The 16,426-nt window shown below is 35.4% G+C and overlaps 1 protein-coding gene across 1 annotated transcript in view; it reads left to right on the top strand.

Annotated features, from left to right (window-relative positions):
* The first annotated feature begins 7,137 nt into the window (after positions 1-7,137).
* Positions 7,138-16,426, top strand: part of LOC106458658 (tripeptidyl-peptidase 2-like) — a 99,852-nt gene continuing 90,563 nt past the window's right edge. The window contains exons 1-2 of the mRNA XM_013918188.2: positions 7,138-7,318; positions 9,075-9,203. Of these exons, the coding sequence (XP_013773642.1) occupies positions 7,157-7,318; positions 9,075-9,203 (291 nt within the window). The 5' untranslated portion in view covers positions 7,138-7,156. The remainder of the gene's footprint in view (positions 7,319-9,074; positions 9,204-16,426) is intronic.

Raw genomic sequence — 16,426 nt, 5'->3', positions numbered from 1 at the left:
TTTTTCACCAGCTACCCAGACTAAACTGGATGACAGTTTCTACATAATGTCAATCCCCAGGATATAAATGCCAGATCTAGGGTCAGAAATGGCTAACTTCATTCTGAAAAGCACATTTCCTAGACACAGTCAAAGATCTGTCTCTCCTCTCGCATATAGTCTATCGCCACCATTATTTGCCTAAGAGAGCTCTTTGGATGCATTTTATTTGATGTAGTCCCCAACTTGATGACTAACTCCGACTTGGGCTTCATCCGTTTCTAGAGTTGTAGCAGCACCATTTAAGGCTTGCAATTGAGTCTTCTAGACAAGCTGAGCCAATGGTTGAAACCAATAACCCTGCTTACTTTGTTGCATGGTAAAGTAGTCACAATTCACTTTATAGTGACCCAACACTTTACATTCAAAGTAGGTACATTGCTTTTTTTTTTCAGGATCACATGTGGGTGGAGGCGTTCTTAGCATTGGCTGTGAGATATAATTCATGGAAGGACTGGAATACTTCTGTCCATTCACTGGACACCAGTGTGGTTGTGCTGCAGCTGCATCTGGGGGTGTAGATGTTTGGTTAACAGAAGATTTTTATATATAATGGGAATAACTGAAACTTGGCTAAATGAAGACAACTGTGATGACAGGAATTTCTTTGAAATACAGTGATATAGGTTGTTTAATATGGATAGAGTACAAAAAGAGGATGAGGTGTGGCTTTATACATAAAATATGGGTTACAGCCTGTTCAAAGTGAGGATATCAAAATCAATAGCAGTGAGGTTCAATCTATTTCTGTTAGTGAATATAAAAGGAAAAGCTTTTAGTTGGAATTTGTTACAGACCACCATATGAAATTGATGAGAAATTTTACAGTAAAATAAAGAATTTAACAGTTAATGAGGTTATAATTATGGGAGATTTTAGTTTCAGGCATATAAATTAGGAAATGTTAGAGCCAAATCATGGGAGAGACAGGATTTTCGAAAGTGTTGAAGATTGTTTTCTCCAACAATTGGTTAAGGAACTTACTATAAACAATGCTATTTTAGATTTATTGCTAACTTCTAATATAGAAATGGTTGATAGGGTAAATATTGGGGAACATCTCGGTGAAAGTGATCATTGTTCAATTAGACTTGATGTTTTGCTGCATATGGAGATAAGGAATAATGAGATTTTGGTTCCAACTTCGAAAAAAAATCAAAGTTTGAAGAGATAAAACAAGTGTTATCTGCTGTGCACTGGGCATCTGAATTAGATGGAGATACTGATCAAATATGGAAAATTCTTTAAATAAATTCTTAAATATTCAAGATAGGCGTGTTTTTTAAAAAAAATAAAATAGGGTGGCTGCAAGCAAAAAATCAGGTTGGCTCACAAAGGATATAAAGGATAAAATTAAAGATAAGCATATTAAATATAAGAAGTTAAAATATTATATGAAACAGGGTTGGTCGAAAATTTAACAATACATAGTAGGAATTTCTTAAAATACATTAAAGGTAAATAAATTGTGAGAAGGGGAGTAAGGCTTTTCAGGGATGATACAAGAAGACTAATATATGATGATTATGATATATAAATTCTGCGTTTTCTTTAGGTTTTATTAACGAAGTTTTAAGCTATATCCTCATCCTGAACAGATGCTAGGTGGAAATAAGATTATACAAGATGACCGCATTAATTTCGAGCTTTTAAAGAAAAATAAATAAATTTAAAGACTGATAAGGCTTCTGGGCCAGATAATATTTACTCAAAGGTTTTTTCTAAATCTTTGAATAGTGGGCAGGTGTCATAAGATTGAAGTTGACTAATGTTACTTCTCTTTCAAGGGTGGTGATAAAAATTGTTCCAGTAATTACAGGCCTATTAGTCTTATATTAGTGGCTGAGGGGAATTTTGAAAGTCTAATAAAAGACGCTTTGCAAAATCATTTAACAAAGTTTATAATGCTCTTGGATAGTCAGCATGGTTACTCCTTATGGAGATGAAGGTACAGATATGGATTTGATGTATCTGGATTTTCAGAAAGTATTTGGCAAGGTGCCACATAAAAGGCTTGATAAAGAGTTATCTCTGTAAATGTGAGGGATAGTTTGTTTTACTGGATAGAAAATTGGCTAGATGGAAAAAAGCAGAGGGTTATTATAAATGGAGTTCAGTCAAACTGGATTAATGTTACGAGTGGGTATCTCAGGGCTCAGTATTAGGACCTTTGTCCTTCTTGATTTATATCAATGACATAGATGAAGGAATGGTAGATAGATTATTTAAATTTGCTGATGGCATTAAGGTTTTGGGTGTTGGTGGCTGTAAAGAGGATGCTATTGCTTTACAAAAGGTTTTGGATTATTTGATGAGTGGGATGAATAGTTTGTTTTGAATTTGGAGCAAAGCTACACGAGGGCTATCTGCAATAGCCGTCCCTAATTCAGTAGTGACAGACTAGGGGAAGTCATCTAGTCATCACCACCCACCACCAATTATTGGGCTGCTCTTTTACCAACAACTAGTGGGATTGACCGTCACATTATAATGCTTCCAAAGCTGAAAGGACAAGCATATTTGGTGGGACGAGGATTCGAACCTGCGTCCCACAAATTGCGAGTCGAGCGCCCTAACCATCTGGGTGAATATATAGCGCACGGTTTTTATTCATAATAAATGCAAGGTAATGCATGTGGAATATTACAGTTTGCATTCTGAGTATAATTTTTATAGGAATAACCATAATAGTGTTATGGAAGAAAACAAAAATTGCTATTCTGGTTGTTCAGTCTCTTAAACCATTCAAGGAAAGTCCTGTTGCTAGTGGTAGGAAAAAAATGATTTTAGTTTCTATCAACAAAAGTACTGATTACAAGTTTAAAGAAGTTATAATGTCATTATATAGGTCATTGATTAGGCTACATTTGGAGCACTAGGTTTAGTACTGAGTTCCATACCTTAGAAAGGACGTTGAATTGCTAGAAAAGATTCAAAGGGCTCCTAGGATGATGCATGAGATTGAAAGGTTGCCATACAAGGATGGTTTAAGTTCTCTGAACTTGTTTTTTTTAAAGAGGGGACATATTTGAAGTGCTTAAGATTGATAATGGAATTTCTAGTGTCGATGCATTATATATTTTATATATTTAATGGTGAGGATGGCAAAACTATGGATTACAAGTATAAATTTTGGAAGGGGAAGGAGTCATTTTTGACTAAGACAGCTTTATTTTTCTGGCTGGGAGGTTGGCTTTTGGAATGGGATGCTTTCGGATGTGGTGGGTGTAGTTAATCTAAGATAATTTAAAGGAAAGTTTGATAAATATTTGAATGATAAAGACTGACTATGAGTTTTAGTGCTTAGTTTAATTTAGTGAATAGGACAGCCTAGATAGACCAAATGGTCCCTTGTTGTCCTATAATTTTATGTTATGTTATGATTTAGCTCATGTTTAGCGTGATGTAGGTACCTATGTAGGATGCCCGTCTGAGGTACAACTACTGATACATGGTTCTTATTCTTTTACAACTGGTTTGGAGCTCTAACTTCATATCATGTCATAACAGAAACTGCCACTGTTATGCTGAAAATATCTCTCACACCCAGGAGATATATTTCATACTTCTCCAGGAACTCTCTCTGTGCACTTATCCACCAATATGTATTTTAAAACTGTAGATGCTATTTTCGGGTATGCCATTCAATGAAGATGGCACAAATTATCCGTGTAAGTGGCCAGATCATTAGTGATGCTCCTCTTTAAGTATTGAATTTGGCCCAATGGATTGCCCTCTTTTGCACCAGGTTGAACCAGTGCACAACTTGATAGTGACTGTCTTGCAGTCTCAAATTTATGTATCACCAAAACTCAAGATCAGTGGTCTGTTCTGGAGTACAGTTATTCCATGCAGTTGTTCGCTTGATATGCTTCAGGCCTTTCTTTGCTGTACCTTTGAATATTTGGAGCATAATTTGCTTTGCTTCACTTACAGGGGCCTGTAGTTTTGGCCAAAGCCTCTCTCTTATGAATTCTCCTCCAACACCAAGTGGAGATGCGATATTGTGGGTACATGGTGGTAGCAATGCTCAGGGATCCAAATCCTTAGATAAATTATTAGTCCCTGTTTCAGGGCAGCAGAACGCCGAATTGCCCTAGACATTGCATCTATCGATCCTGCTAAGCCCATGGTTTCCATGTGACTCATGGCCATCCTGGTAGGTTACCTTCTGGCTCAGAGAGGCTTTGTACTGCCGCATGGATCATCATCATCATCATTAGGGGCCCACCATCTCACCTGCCAGTGAGATAGCTCCTGTTGATATACATTGTCTATCAACTGCACCTCAAGCCTATCTGTACTTTCTCTAATGGCTTCGAGCACAGCTAAAGTGGGATTACTCTGGCTGGTGAAGGTCTGGGAGTCCTTTACAGGCTGTCCCATTCAATACCAGACTCGCAAGGCACTATACAATTCTGAAAACTCTCAGTATATATCATTTGAGGTTGATATTCAGTGAAAGAACTCGATCGATTGATCTGGGTGCACCAGATGTTAACAACTCTCCTTCCTGTGTTGTCCGCCTCGACGAGAAAGAAATCATGAATCTGTGCATAATATGTGAAAAATGTCTTACATCCAGGACCTGACAACTCTGTTAGACAACCATTCCCTTTCAGCTGTGGAATGTTTAAATACACAAGAGTTACAGAAATGCTAATACATGCATCAGACAAAAAACACAAAACTCTATTATAATATAACCTGTGATCACAGCACCAAAGATTCTCTTCCTATCTATTCTGTGATATTTTCAGATAATGCTTGCTTTTTATAAGACTGATAAGATAGGTCTGCTGAAAAATGGGAAGTTCATCAAGATGTTTACTGCAAAATAATTACGTATTCTCTGACTCAATGAGTTCCCAAGAAATTTAGAGAGCGTGAACACAAATGTACAATCACAGTATATAATCTTTATTCAAACAAACATATGTATTTTACTTGCCGTAACGGACAATTGCCTTTACTGGAGAGTTAAGTTTGAATTTCATGATGCACAGTAGACTGACTAGCCTGACTAGCTCAGAGAGTTTGTATACAAGATTAATACTGTTGATTTCATTTTAAGACTATATGAATCTCATGTTACTTGATTAACTCCATAACACAAGGCTTACTAAGAGTGACGAGTAATTCCCAATGAAACATGAGGCAGATCATGATCTCAAGAGAACTTCAAAGTGCCAGTAGAAAAAATAACTGTCTAACTTCAAATACTGCAGGTGATCTTGCAGCTGTGATATGCATGCCTATCATATGTTTTTTAACATAATTAGTAACATAGAAAATTTAAATTTTTTGTTTAATTAGTTTCTATGCAGTTTTGGCGTAAACATTAGGCCCAGAAAACTGTCAAAACTGTTTTGTTTTAAGTGTCTTTGTTTTCTCTATAGCACATAATATCTACTCTGCCCAAGGGGATTTTGTGGCAATGTTACGTATCAATGTTGAAAGAGTCAACAACTCAAACATCCTTCACTCTCTGAGTGGATGATCTTTGTATATTACTGTCAGTGAATGCTGTAAGAGAATGACCTATCATGTGGTGATGCTATCATAAAATAAAATACAAGGCTTCTTGCTAAATTGGAACCTTTATATGTTCAGACTTCTCTTTGGTTAGTGATGTGAATAGCTCAGCAGAGACCCCTCTCGGGAGAAAAATGCTATTGATCAATTCACAGGTCTAGTAGAGGAAATTGGCTAATGTCTTATGCAGGTACAAACACTGTTTTCACTTTGTTTTTAATAAAGATTCTATCATTTAACATCACATGTCCAGTCTCATTTTTTCTATCATAGCTGAAAACTCAGTTAAGTTTTCAAATTCAGATTACTCTGTAATTTTCTTGTTCGATCATCCTATTATTAAGTGGATCTATTTAATACTTGCAAGAATATCATTTCACCTGAGAATACCATACAGCTATCTTTAATAGATGAAAACAAAAGGTCCTACTTTAGGTGAATGACACAGAACAATAGGTAGATAGAGCAAAATGAGCTTAACAACCTTCTTGACCAATATGATGTGCGAAAACTGTACATGCTTGCAAAATAAAAAAAAATCAAACAATTTATGAATACAAGGATGTAGAAAATATACAGTAAGTGTGTATACCACCATATGTTTTTAACTTTTCTATTCAGTGGATCTATCCCATCGCTCTAATGGGAATCAGGTTAACCCTAAAATACCCCAATACAACTACTAAAAACATTCTAAAAACATGACGACACTAATGTTAGACATTGTTATTCCAATTATATACTTTCTTACACATTTATTTAGTTTCCTGAGTCAGAGTGATCACTAGTATCTAACTGATATCAATACTTATATAACAAATACCTTTTCTTACAATTTTCAGCATGGATATAATCAGACAACTAATGCTTACTTTTTTGTACATTTGTAAATTTAGTGATGGAAACTTATCTGGTCAATTCGTCATTCAAAGCGATTTTCCGATTGGTCGATTCGCATGTGCAGGATAGATGAAAAATGTTTTGATTGGTTGAAGAAACTGATGATCAAATCAAACAAAATGCCATTTCCGTATAAGGTATATAAATCGGTAACATGCTGTAGAAACTGTGCGCAAGAACAATTTCGAAAATGTTTACGATTATGTCAGTGCTGAAACGTGTTCACATTTTCAAATGTCTTTTATAAATGTAACTAATATCATTTTAACGTAACAAGCGAGGAGGCAGTTGCCACCTCTGCCTACCTGTAATTTACGGCGCTGGCTCTATATTGAATCCGAGATGCACAAATTAAGAGAAATCTACAATAAAACATCCACACTTTGGTGACTCTTTTTTATTATTATCGCAACTGCTATGCATTGTTTTGAAATGGTTCGCCAGCTTTCGACGTTTAAATTGTAACTTTAAATTTTTTTTAAATATGTTGTAAACATGAAAAGATACATTCTCAGAAGAAATATGTTAAAGCATCAACAATTTTAAAACTACATTTTATTTAACTATTTCTATAAATTATTTTAAAAAATGGTTTCAGCTTTCACAATGCTTTGTTCTTATTATTTATTTCTTTATTAAATTTTCGTTCATATTTTCCCCGCCAGAGTTGAGTGTGTGAAAAATGGCAGCTGACTTTGTCGATGATTTTCCTATTTGGGGGCTATTACCAAAGAGAGAAACTGGCGTTTCAGCGTTTCTCAGTAAATACCCAGAATATGATGGACGAGGTGTTATAATTGCTATTCTTGACTCTGGAATCGACCCAGGTGCACCTGGTTTACAGGTAATTGACTACAAATACAATTTAGTAAAAATATTTTATAAGTGTCACTACTCTCTCACTAGTCTTGGTCTTATACTCAACAGTCTCATGTTTCTTTCGGTTTCGCTCACACTCTTAGTCTCAGATCTCTTATTTTTTGTCCCTAGTTTTTGTGTAGTCTGTACTGCTTTATCTCTACTAGTAGTAGAGCTGATAAGTATATCTTATCAACCCTAGTATTAGTATTACAAATACTTTTGAGCTAGTGCTGATATTGATACTGTGAGTGTGATAGTGATGTTGCTTGGTTATTGCACAGTCACAGATTTTGAACTACTGACTTTCTCAGTTTCTGGTTGTTTTATAGATAGAAAAACACTAGTTTTTAGTACGTGCTATAATTTTCAAAATCAGGACTAAGACAGTAGATATTTACATTTAACACTTGCATTTTTTTAAGGATAAGTATGATAGTCACTCAGCTTCAAGAGCTGAAAACAGTGCAAGTCCAAGGTCCTGACCTACCAATCTTGTCATTGGCCCAACCCATTTTTCCACTCATAAATCAGCTGGACCTCTGATAAATAGGGATAATTATACCCATTCATAGTAATCAGTAGATTCTGTCTCATTATCCTAAATTTCAGCGTAATTTGTAATATTTGCTCACTGTTTATTCCTTCAACAGTACATGATAAAAATTTAAAAGTTCCTGGCTTCACGTTTATTCAACATTGTTGTTCATGAGTTATTTCTATTAATGTTTATTATCCTTGGTGCTCAGAGCTTATGACATAGAACATTGATAACAGTCAGTCAGTTGATTTTTACCTTTCTAAATGTTTGAAAGCTTTTGATATAAACTTTACTGTAAATAATCTGCCAACATTTATATGTTTTTACAGAAGAATAATTATGAACAACTGTGGCCATGAGCCGATTTAAATATGGTTTTGTGTCTGAAAGTAGACCCAACATGGTAGTTATTGGTGTCAAACAACCAAACTAAAGATGAACTGACAATGAATGCAGATCAGCCAAGGATGAAAATTATGACAAATTGTCTAGAAAATGATAAATCATTTGTGAAAACTTTGTGTTTTAAAGATAGACACTTGGTCTGATGTTAATAAATACTAATGTTTTAAGGTTTGAAAACAAAATTATTCAAACCTGTATTTATTTGTTTCATATGGTCCCTCCATTTTTCTTTTGGGCCTGTCAAAATTTTGTTTGGAAGGTTCTGGAGCTCCATTTTTAGTGCTATTTTCAGCCCATGATCTGTTATTTCTGGTGTGTGTTGCTTTTTTAAGTGTTCTTCATTTCAGGAATTCAGATAATATTTATTTATTTATATAAAAACCATTCATATTCAAACTGTATGTATTTTAACTGCTGCTAAATGTTTTCATACTTTTGCATCAAATCTGTGAGTAGCAGATAATGTTTTACATTTGACATACAAAACTGCATTTGAAAATTAATAATAGCCAGTTAACAGTATAAAACATGCAAGTAAAACAGCGGAGGGAAAAATCACATAACACTGTACAGAATATGCAAAATTGATGCATATTCAAAAAAGTTCAGGTAAAATGTAGATGCTGAGACAATACTTTAAATTCACAATGGGAAGTGCTGAATATATTGGTTAATAAGATGTTACATTCCTATAGTACATTCAAATATAATTTTTTTTTATTTGTTATTGTTACTCTAAAGGAATAAAAATAAAATTAAAGTTTTATTACATAAATTAATTTTTTTTTTTTTTAGTAAAACAAGCCATGGAGAAGCAAAAATCATTGATATGGTAGATGCCAGTGGAGCTGGAGATGTGAAAACTTCAACTATTGTAGAGGCTAAGGATGGAGAAATTGATGGTATTACTGGTAGAAAGTTAAAAGTAAGTTTTTAATATTTTAAAAACTATTTTGGATAGTCCAGTAGTCAGCTCTTACAATTCTGTCAAGTCTCATTTTTATAAAGTGTTCTGAGAATAAGAAATTAGTTTCTTTACTTCAGGTCTTGACCAACTATTGAAGGCACTAGCAAATAGTTGCTAGTCATTTTTTTCCCACTAGTAGGTTCAGAACTATTACTAGCAACAACATTATTCTTCTCTAAAATAATTGTAACTGTATCATAATTAATCATTTCATGTATTAAATGTTAATAAATATATACATATCCTATTTATGTCATATTTTCTTTTCAATATTTTCAAATATCAAAACTCATTTCAATTACGTGTAACAATATGTTTATTTTAACTCTCTCATGAAAGTTAAAAAATTCTCGATTTGGGCTGAAATTGGTGCTTCAGAAATGTTACTTCTCTGCACAACAAAAAGCTATTATCTCACTCTACTGCCACAAGAATTTTTGCACACACTACAAGCCTTGAATGAAGCTCCCATCCCTACATATATTAATGTGTAATGTGCCAGCCTATGATGTAGCAGCCTTTCAAAAGAATATGACCTTCCACTAGTAGAAGATCCACATGTTCTCCATGTGCAGTACTTCCTATGAGCAATAGCATTTAAACATAGGTTCATTTTTTTCCATGACAATGCTTTGTTTACACCTGTTTTTTTACCTAGAAATTAACAACATTTTTGTGATTATTATTTTAAACATTCATTACCATTCATATTGTAGTTTGTTTTTCTTTAATTTTCTTGATTATGAGAAAAAAGATACCAAATTTTATATATTTCAGTTTGAACTTTGATTAAATTATCTTCATTTAGATTTTTTTTCTTCTAATCAGATTTATAATTTTTGGACACATTTCCCATTCTCTGTAATAAGGTTTCTTTTTCAGTACTAGTTCCCATTGTTTGAACACAGCATTTGTGTTTTGGTGAGTACTCTTCAGTGACCTGTTTCTCTATATCATTGACATACCAGGCTAGTTTTATTTCACTAGCAGAGAAAGGTTAGTTTTGTGCATTGTGTGGATTACACAACCATATTTCCACATGTCTGACATTCTTCAACAGGTGTCAAACAATACTGATATCGTGAATGGAGACACTATGAAATAATACTGCCAACATTGTGCACTAGGTAGTTTGTCCATTTTGATCTAAGATCCAGGATTCTTATCCTCCTGGTTCTATTATTCCAGCTGAGCCTGTCCCATCTTTTGATGTATTTCACCAATGATTATTCTGTGCCTGCTTTTGCTTCTAATTCCTTCTTTCTGACACAGATCAGGTAATCCTACTTTCATTCTTCACTGCTTAGATTACACAGATATGTATCTTTTGTTTACTCCTTCTCCATTTTTTTTTTTGTTGAATCTGGGGCTACTTTGTTGCATGAGCCTCCATCACTTGAGTCTCTTCTTCGAACATGATGATATCCTCATTTTTTGCTTTTTCTCTCTTTCATTCTCCAGTTACTTGTTTACATCTCTTACTTAACCAATTTCATTGTCGTCTTTCCATGATTCACCTTATTCTTCATGGCTTTATTAGAGAACCTATACATACCTGTTTTCCACTTTATTTTCATTTCTTTCTTCCATTTTAGTAGTTAACTAGGATTCTGTGTTTCTGGGATGTATTTTGTCAGGATGCATTACATTCTGACATACACCTTCTTCAATTTTCTCTCGAGAACCTTTATGTTGCACACTTTCTTTGTGTTCAGTTTTTTGTTCTTTTTTGTGGTGTTTCTTATACTTTGGAATACTGAGCTGTTGCACAACATCAGCAGTTGCCTCTATTTACTTTTGTTTTCTAACTTTTTGGACCAGTGGGCTCCATTAGGTTTCTCTTCCTCTTCAGCTTTGTGAGGTTTCCTTCTCTCCTATTCCTAATTTTCTTGTTACCATCCAACATTCCTTGCTCATTTTTCTCACTTTGCACACCTGTGAACTACATTTTCAGCAGACTACTGGGTTAATCAGGTGCTTTCTCAAGGGGTTTTCCTGTCTTTATACTCTCCATTTCTCCTGAACAATTTCTCAAACTCATTCTGAGGTTTTACTCTTGGCTTTTTGTCATTCATACAAAGACAGACAGTTGGTGTGTTGTCATAGATCTGTCCAACTTGAACCAACTTTTGTTCAAAATTGATGGTTATCTAACTTTTCACTGGGTACTCTTCCAGGATGTGATTAACCCGGATAAAGGTCTCAAATGCTTTCTTCACATCCCAATTTGTCTGTCTGCCTTTTGGTTCCTTTGGTTTATCACAATGGTTGAACATTCAATTCACAGCCCTTCCTCTCAAATTGGCCACATTTTTCATTGCATCTGGTGGTCTTTCATTTAGAGGTTACATTCCTGAGGCTTATTATTTCTCTACTCGATGGATGTTTGGCCTCTGCTTGCCCCATCCAACATGGACTCCCTTTTCTTTTGCATCCCTTGTTTCTCTTGGACATGCCTATATGCATACACATTAGTATATTTTAGTCAGTCAGAGTCTTTTCAACTTCTGCTGTCATGGTAGCTCTCTTTATCCCATATGACCCTGGACATCCCTCTTCCTTCCACCTCACCTAGACTTGCATCTGCTTATAGCCCCTTACAGCTCAGTGGTAAGTCTGAGAGCTTTTAATAATTGCATATACATGTTTCCATACCTATGGTTCGCTCAGCACAACCAATACCTCTGTTCAGATGAGTTGCAATTCTGGACACCTGATCCATTTTCAGAGTGTGGTCTTCAGAGGATTGGTTTCCTTATATCTATGTGCTTGAGATATTGGCTGCTAAACAAGCTTGCCATCATCTTTCTCATCTGTCTGGTCTTTTTATCATGATCTGTTGTTTTTTTCCATCCACCAACAGGGAGGTTCTCGCTCGCTAGACCTCTGTTTTCCTAGATCTAAACATTTTTTTTGAGCCCATGACTACAATTTGCTGGTTGCCAGTCTTTCATGTCAAGGGAGCTTAGCTCCTGGTGGTGGATTGACTATCAATCTTGGACCAAATCTTTCCCAAGGAGTGGTTGTATGTAGAAGTAATTCCTCCTGGACAATAAAACAATAAATCACAGTGTGAACTAGTACATTGTTTTCAGCAAACAATAACAACTTGTCTGAGAATCATGCAAACACATGAAGCTCTTAGCTATATCTCAGTAAAACAATATACTTGGAGGGAGTTTACATGATGGCTTAGCAATATCTACAGTATAAGAACAAGGGGTAGAAGGAAAAATATTTGGCACATAGATACTCTGTATGGTGCAGAGAAGTGAAAATTAAGATATTAAATATTTTATTTTGAAATCAAGAAATTAAAACTTCTATAGTATCAAAAGTTGAATTATAAACTATGTTTTGATGCTAAGTTTATTGACATACATTCATAATATACTTATAAAAAATGAGAGATGCGCACTTTGCAGTTGAGTAGAAGAATAGCACATGTTCAATAGACAAATTTATCATTATGTAAGAAAGATGACCAACAAAGTAAAAATCTGTAACATCAGTGTATTTGAAAAAATAGTGGCATGCTAAGTTAACATTTTCTTGAAATGAAAATGTATTTCCAATAATACTTCCTCTCACACTTATAGCTATTACTCAACTGCCACAATTTCTTCCTTTGCCCATCTAAGCATTGGTCTGATTTTTTTTTGCTCCTGCCTTTTATACCCCATTCAATTGCCTTTGGCAATATTTATCTCATGACATTCTCCATCTACGTCAATGCTCCCTCTATCCTGGTACTGTATATAAGCACCTCGTTCAGATGTTATCACCTTTTTGAGACTGACTCAATTCCAGTCTCTAACGCTGGTCTGAGTGGGAAGGAAGGGGGGAGAAGAGTGTGAGAGGAAGTAAATATAGTGGAAATACATTTTCGATTTAAGAAAATGTTAACTTCCAAAACATACTTACCTCTTCTCACATTTATAGCTAGAATCCCATATTGATAAGGTGCAGGGGCCAGTGAGGGCATTATCCATACAGAAAGCATCTGCATAGATTATGGGTGTGTCAATAGAAGATTGACACCCTAGTGGGGGAACTGCACTACATCCAGAACAGGTATGCTCTTCACCTGGAACTTAATTCCTGTATTGTGGGTGGAATTTTACATGATTTATCATCCCTACATCCTACGTTGGTGGCTGGGCAACTGGATCACAAATATATATATATATATATATATATATATACATAAATACACTTATGGGTGGATTCCAACCTGTAGCCATAAAGTGATGCTTTCCGATCCACCGGAATTACAATAAGAAAGTAAGCAACACTGAAGTGGACAAAGTCTGAAAGGCAACACCCTAGACTTCAAATGATGGGATCATCTATGCCTTACTCAACCTGACGAAACAGAACTAATCCAGTCTGGAATTATGAACACTCATCCTCACTCCCCAACCATGTGGGCAAGGTAAATTTCATTTGCCCCCAGAATTATGGAAAGGATATGGAACAGTTGTGCTCAACAAGGACCCAGGATTAGACTGCTCTGTGTTTGGAATTACAGGTAGACAGTGGACCCTCTTCCATGAACAGTGTATTGAGCCACTATTGATCAAAAAGAAGGGCCATGCTCAACCCAACCGGATGGCCGAGCTTCATATCTGAATAGATATTACAAGTAGGCTGGTGCCACTCCTACCAACATCTGGGAAAAAACATTCAGGGCCCCAACTTTGCCCTCTTCTTCCAAGAGTGGAGAAATTCACTCTAACACTGTGGAAGAAAAGTCTCTGTCCATTACCCCAGTGACTAGAAACCAGGTGTGGTAAGGACTCCCTAGCTCCACTAAAAAAAAGCAAACTTACCCTGATTTATTCAATCCAATGATCAGCACGGATTGGCATGATCCCCTTATGCTTTACTCATGATAGTCCACAAGTGGCAGTCCAGCATAGTACAGTAATACCACCCAGTCAGCCTCTAGGCAGTCTTATGGAACACCTCATTCTTACAGAACCTGTTGCAACCTGTATAAAGTATATTTGCACCACAGAGTGGGATCCTGTGAAAACGTGGTAAGAGACCTTGAAAGTTAGCAATGAAAATACTCTCCCCTCTATATAATCTAGCAGAAATGGTTAAGATAGCTACAGAGGGTAGGCAAATTCTTTTATCTCGCATTACTTGCATGATCTGGCAGTATCTTCATCTGAGGGTTTTTGCATAAAATTTATTAATTTTTTGTGAAACTTATAACAGTAAGTAAAAACCATGTTTTCTACTATTTGCAATGCAATGTTATGGAATTACTTGTACTTGGAAAGGCAGTCATTAACTGGCATGCTAAGTTTTGTTGATACACTCAAACTGTGTTTAACACAAATTCATTTTTTAATTTTAGATATGCATCTTACAAAGCACTTACTAGAAAAGGACATCACAAAACTACTATAATTTACTTGACTTTCTAACTAATTTTAATAAATACACTTTAAATTTCAATTCATTATAAATGTATTTAAGGTAGGTATGTGCGAAGTAAATAAGGGGCTTCAAAAGAATGAAGGGATAGGCTTCTCTGGTAGGTTGGCGAAATATATTGGTATCTCAGAAAGTCAAGAAGGTGGAAGATTCTTATTTTGAATTCTGGTTCTTCAGTTTGTGAAATTTTTTAATTGGTTAAGCACTGTTGACATTGTATGGTAGAAGTAATAAAATGTAAACTAAACAACTTATAGCATGGATGTGTTATTTAACATACAAACGTGACTGTTGAGCAATTTTTGTCATGTTTGTTTAGAATTATGAAATTACTTCTTATATAATATTGAAACTTGATTAATTAACTATATTTTAATGCCAAATTTATTGATATACACTGATAATAAAGTATTTTAATCAAATTCTGAATTTAAATTTGTAATAAATCATGACATGCACATTTTGATTCTGCCCATGCACATAGGTGGGGTTACAGTTTAAACCTTTATTCTTTTATTAAGTGTGTTTTCTGTTTTGTTTTATTTTGCTCTATGGAGCAGTAATCCCCTTGGACAATAAAACAACAAATCATTGCATGACCCACTACACTGTTTTTGGCAAATAATAACAGCTTCTCTGAGAATCATGCAAACACGTGAAGCTCTTAACTTTGTCTCAGTAAAGCAATAATCTTGGAAAGATATTTACATTATGACTTTGGAAATACTTCTCTTTCTCAAAACTTGCATTGAGTAGGGGAGTGAAGAAAGAGTTAAATACATCTGCCCTTGCTTCATGAAATAGTGTTTTTTGCAAAACTACTTCAGCAATTTAAATATACTTCTCTTTCAGGCTGTAGATGAAAAAAAAAGTGACAGCATTAGGTGTGTGCCTACTCTCACACCTGGCTGGCATCTTTTGTCCTTGTGTCTTTAGTTGTGGTAACCCATTGCATAGTCTTTATGGAACCTTATGCAGAAGTGATTATTCCTGTTCAATTTGAGCACCTCTTTGGCATTCTTTTCCAAGCAAATTTCTCTTTCCTTTTCTCTTCTAGGAGAATGTGGGAGAACTCTTGTTTTCAAATTTCGAAATGCTTGGGAAGTGGATATTAAGAACTCCCCATTGGGACAGTATAATTCCACAGATATGAGACTGTTTGAATGCATTTCTGAACTTAAATGTGCAGTACAGGACTTGCAACATTATGAACCAAGTTATTTCTGGTGGGTAGTCCAGCCAGATGGGTCTCGTGTTCGCCTAGGAATGCAGGTCTGGGATGTTTTCTCCTGCATCTGATTATTCTGGTGAGTATCTCATGTAAGTATTTCTCTAATATGGAATATCCTAACTGCTCACTTATGCTGAACCGAACATCTGTGAGATAACTGATTAAGAAATCTTACATTCTGTCCACTCTGTGACACTTTATCACCACAAGAAAGATCCTTTTGACAATATCTTTTACTCTGTCTTTTGGGTGACTATATGGTCTGTTCAGGCCCTGTGGGGGCTTGTGTATTGAATTTTGTGCATCTGTGGTCACCTTTTCTCACCTATGTCTGGGTTCATAAAATGCTCTTGAAGGGATTCGTTATCCCCTTACTCTCCCTTCCTCCATTATCTGGTGTTCCCATTTCCTTCCCTCTCCTGGGGATCTCTCAACACGCCAGCATCCATCAGAGGCAGTTCAAGACCTCATCACACAACAGGCTTTTGAGCCAGCTCACCAG

This window comes from Limulus polyphemus, unplaced genomic scaffold (genome assembly GCF_000517525.1).
Source record: "Limulus polyphemus unplaced genomic scaffold, Limulus_polyphemus-2.1.2 Scaffold497, whole genome shotgun sequence".
NCBI lineage: Eukaryota > Metazoa > Arthropoda > Merostomata > Xiphosura > Limulidae > Limulus > Limulus polyphemus.
The sequence above is the reverse complement of the archived record's forward strand: the minus strand, read 5'-3'. Positions and strand labels throughout refer to the sequence as shown.